The following is a 2500-nucleotide window of genomic DNA, read 5'->3' as shown; positions in this document are numbered from 1 at the left end:
TGTATATATATATGTATATATGTATTTACATGCATTCATATGTATATATACAGATGTATATAAATATATATGCATATGTACATAGAATTTATATGTATATGTATAAATATATATGTATACATCTGTATGTATATGTACATTGTATGTATGTTTGTATATATGCATATATATGTATATATGTATATGTATTTGTACATATATATGTATATATGTATATGCATTTGTACATATATATGAATATATTTGTACATGTGTATAAATATTTATTCATATATGTATGTGTATATTTATGTATATATATGTATATATGTTTGTATATATAAGTATATATATATGTATATATTTGTATATATAAGTATATACATATGTGTATGTACATTTATTTGTTCATATGTATATGTATATGTATATATATATGTGTATATGTGTATACATATTTATATGTGTATATGTGTATACATATTTATATGTGTATATGTGTATACATATTTATATGTATATATGTGCATATGAATATCTTTATTTATATATATATATATATATATATATATATATATATATTTGTACATGTATATATATTTGTACATATATGTATATATGTGTGTATATGTATATACATGTGTGTATATATATGTATATATGTATATATGTATGTGTATATTTGTATACATATGTATGTGTATATTTGTATACATATGTATGCATGTCTATACATATGTATGCATGTCTATACATATATGTATGTATATGCATATATTTACGTATATGTACACATCAACCAAATCAGGAGAAAAAGTATGAGGAAACCACTAAAGAACAATGGTGTTGATGGTGGTGATTATAGTGAAGGTGTTGAGGATGAAGTGATGGAAAGAAGCAGGAGGAACAGAACAAAAAGTAAGAGAGTGGAATAGGTAGCAGGAGATAAAGCATGTAAAGGGGAAAATAATTACATCCACATATCTACTGTCACGAAAATAATCAAACCTACTGTTCTCTTGTAACTTCCATCTGCAAGCCCGAGTGATCTTGCTGTCCCTCTTGCATTGCACTCGCGTAGTGGATTTGCAATGTGAGGTACTTAATACCAGTCTGACCTCCTATGCGGAACCCAACATCCTTTGGTAAACTAGTGGCTGGTGCATTCTTTGCCCAAGCAAACATTATTCTACCACCTGTGCAGACACCATGATGACCACAGTCCCTGGTAGAGGTAATTAGGTTGTGGATGAAAGGGTTATAGACTTTGTATACAATGTAAAACTGGAGAAATAACTAGTAATATATAGTATCTATTAAATAAAGCCAAAATCAAAAGGTCTTATGTCATATGTCATATGAAAAAAAGGAAAGTTTGAATAAAGAAGTTAAGTGACTTCAAATAACATAAAACATGTTCCATCTATAAAAAATTCTCAGAGTTACAAAGGATAAAGGTAAGACTATTATACAGGGCAATCTGTTCGTAACAAAATGTATGTACAAACCATGAGCCTTGTTGCAAGTAGTCTTGCGGGACATCAGTACATCCAAAGAGAAGCATGTGATGAGCTCGGTTTGCTGAAGCAAGGGGGTCAAATCTGATAACCCACTCCTCAACAGTCTCATTCAATGCCATTGCTGTACAGAGGTATGCATCAGCCTGGGGAAAAAAAGGAGGAAAAAAATGTGTAGAAAAAGGTGTAAGTGTTAGCTGTAAACAAGTCAATATACACATGAAGATATATATCTAATATATTTACTCACAATGACTAAAATGAGGGAGAGGCAATGGGATAATCACAGTTTAGTTGTTCATATTACTTGTGACGATGTTTCAGAAATAAAATCATAGTCCTCCCCCCCCTAAAAAAAAAAAAAAAAAAAAAAAAAAATATATATATATATATATATATATATATATTTATATATATATATTTTTTTTCTCTCTCTCTTTCATATTTCCACAAAAACAACAGAAATAACAAACCTACTCACCTGTCTAGGAGTGACTCCAGGCATGATGAACTTTTTCATATAAGTTGTGGGGGCCTTACTAGATTCTTCAAGCCTGACAACCTCCCGTGCCAATGCCTGGGGGGTCGTCAGGAGCACCCCTAGGAGCGCTCCAACAAAAAGCCATGACAATGTTAGCAATCCTGGCATCCTGACTCTCACATATAGAGGGCTGAGTTTCGACTTTCTTTTACCAGCTGGAAGAAAAGAGAGAAATGCCTCTGAACAAATCTGCTGGTGTCATTGCAAGTACACTTTCCTCTGTCTACATGTGCGTGTGCGTGTGTGTGTGAGTCTGAGAGAGAGTGAGAGTCTGAGAGAGAGAGAGAGAGTAAGAGTCTGAGAGAGAGAGAGAGAGAGTGGGAGTGAGAGTGAGAGTGAGAGTGAGAGTGAGAGTGAGAGTGAGAGTGGGAGTGAGTGAGAGTGAGAGTGAGAGTGAGAGTGAGAGTGGGAGTGGGAGTGAGAGTGAGAGTGAGAGTGAGAGTGAGAGTGAGATGAGAGTGAG

At 33.0% G+C, this 2500-nt stretch overlaps 1 protein-coding gene across 1 annotated transcript in view; it reads right to left on the bottom strand.

Annotated features, from left to right (window-relative positions):
- Positions 1–2500, bottom strand: part of LOC125033254 (peptidyl-glycine alpha-amidating monooxygenase B-like) — a 52918-nt gene that overhangs the window by 37082 nt on the left and 13336 nt on the right. The window contains exons 2-4 of the mRNA XM_047624637.1: positions 1978–2192; positions 1488–1642; positions 992–1204 (exon numbers count right to left, since the gene is read on the bottom strand). Coding sequence (XP_047480593.1) covers positions 992–1204; positions 1488–1642; positions 1978–2145 — 536 coding nt within the window. The 5' untranslated portion in view covers positions 2146–2192. The remainder of the gene's footprint in view (positions 1–991; positions 1205–1487; positions 1643–1977; positions 2193–2500) is intronic.

This window comes from Penaeus chinensis, chromosome 16 (genome assembly GCF_019202785.1).
Source record: "Penaeus chinensis breed Huanghai No. 1 chromosome 16, ASM1920278v2, whole genome shotgun sequence".
NCBI classification, from domain to species: Eukaryota; Metazoa; Arthropoda; class Malacostraca; order Decapoda; family Penaeidae; genus Penaeus; species Penaeus chinensis.
Note: the sequence above shows the minus strand (reverse complement) of the source record. Positions and strands in the feature narration are given on the sequence as shown.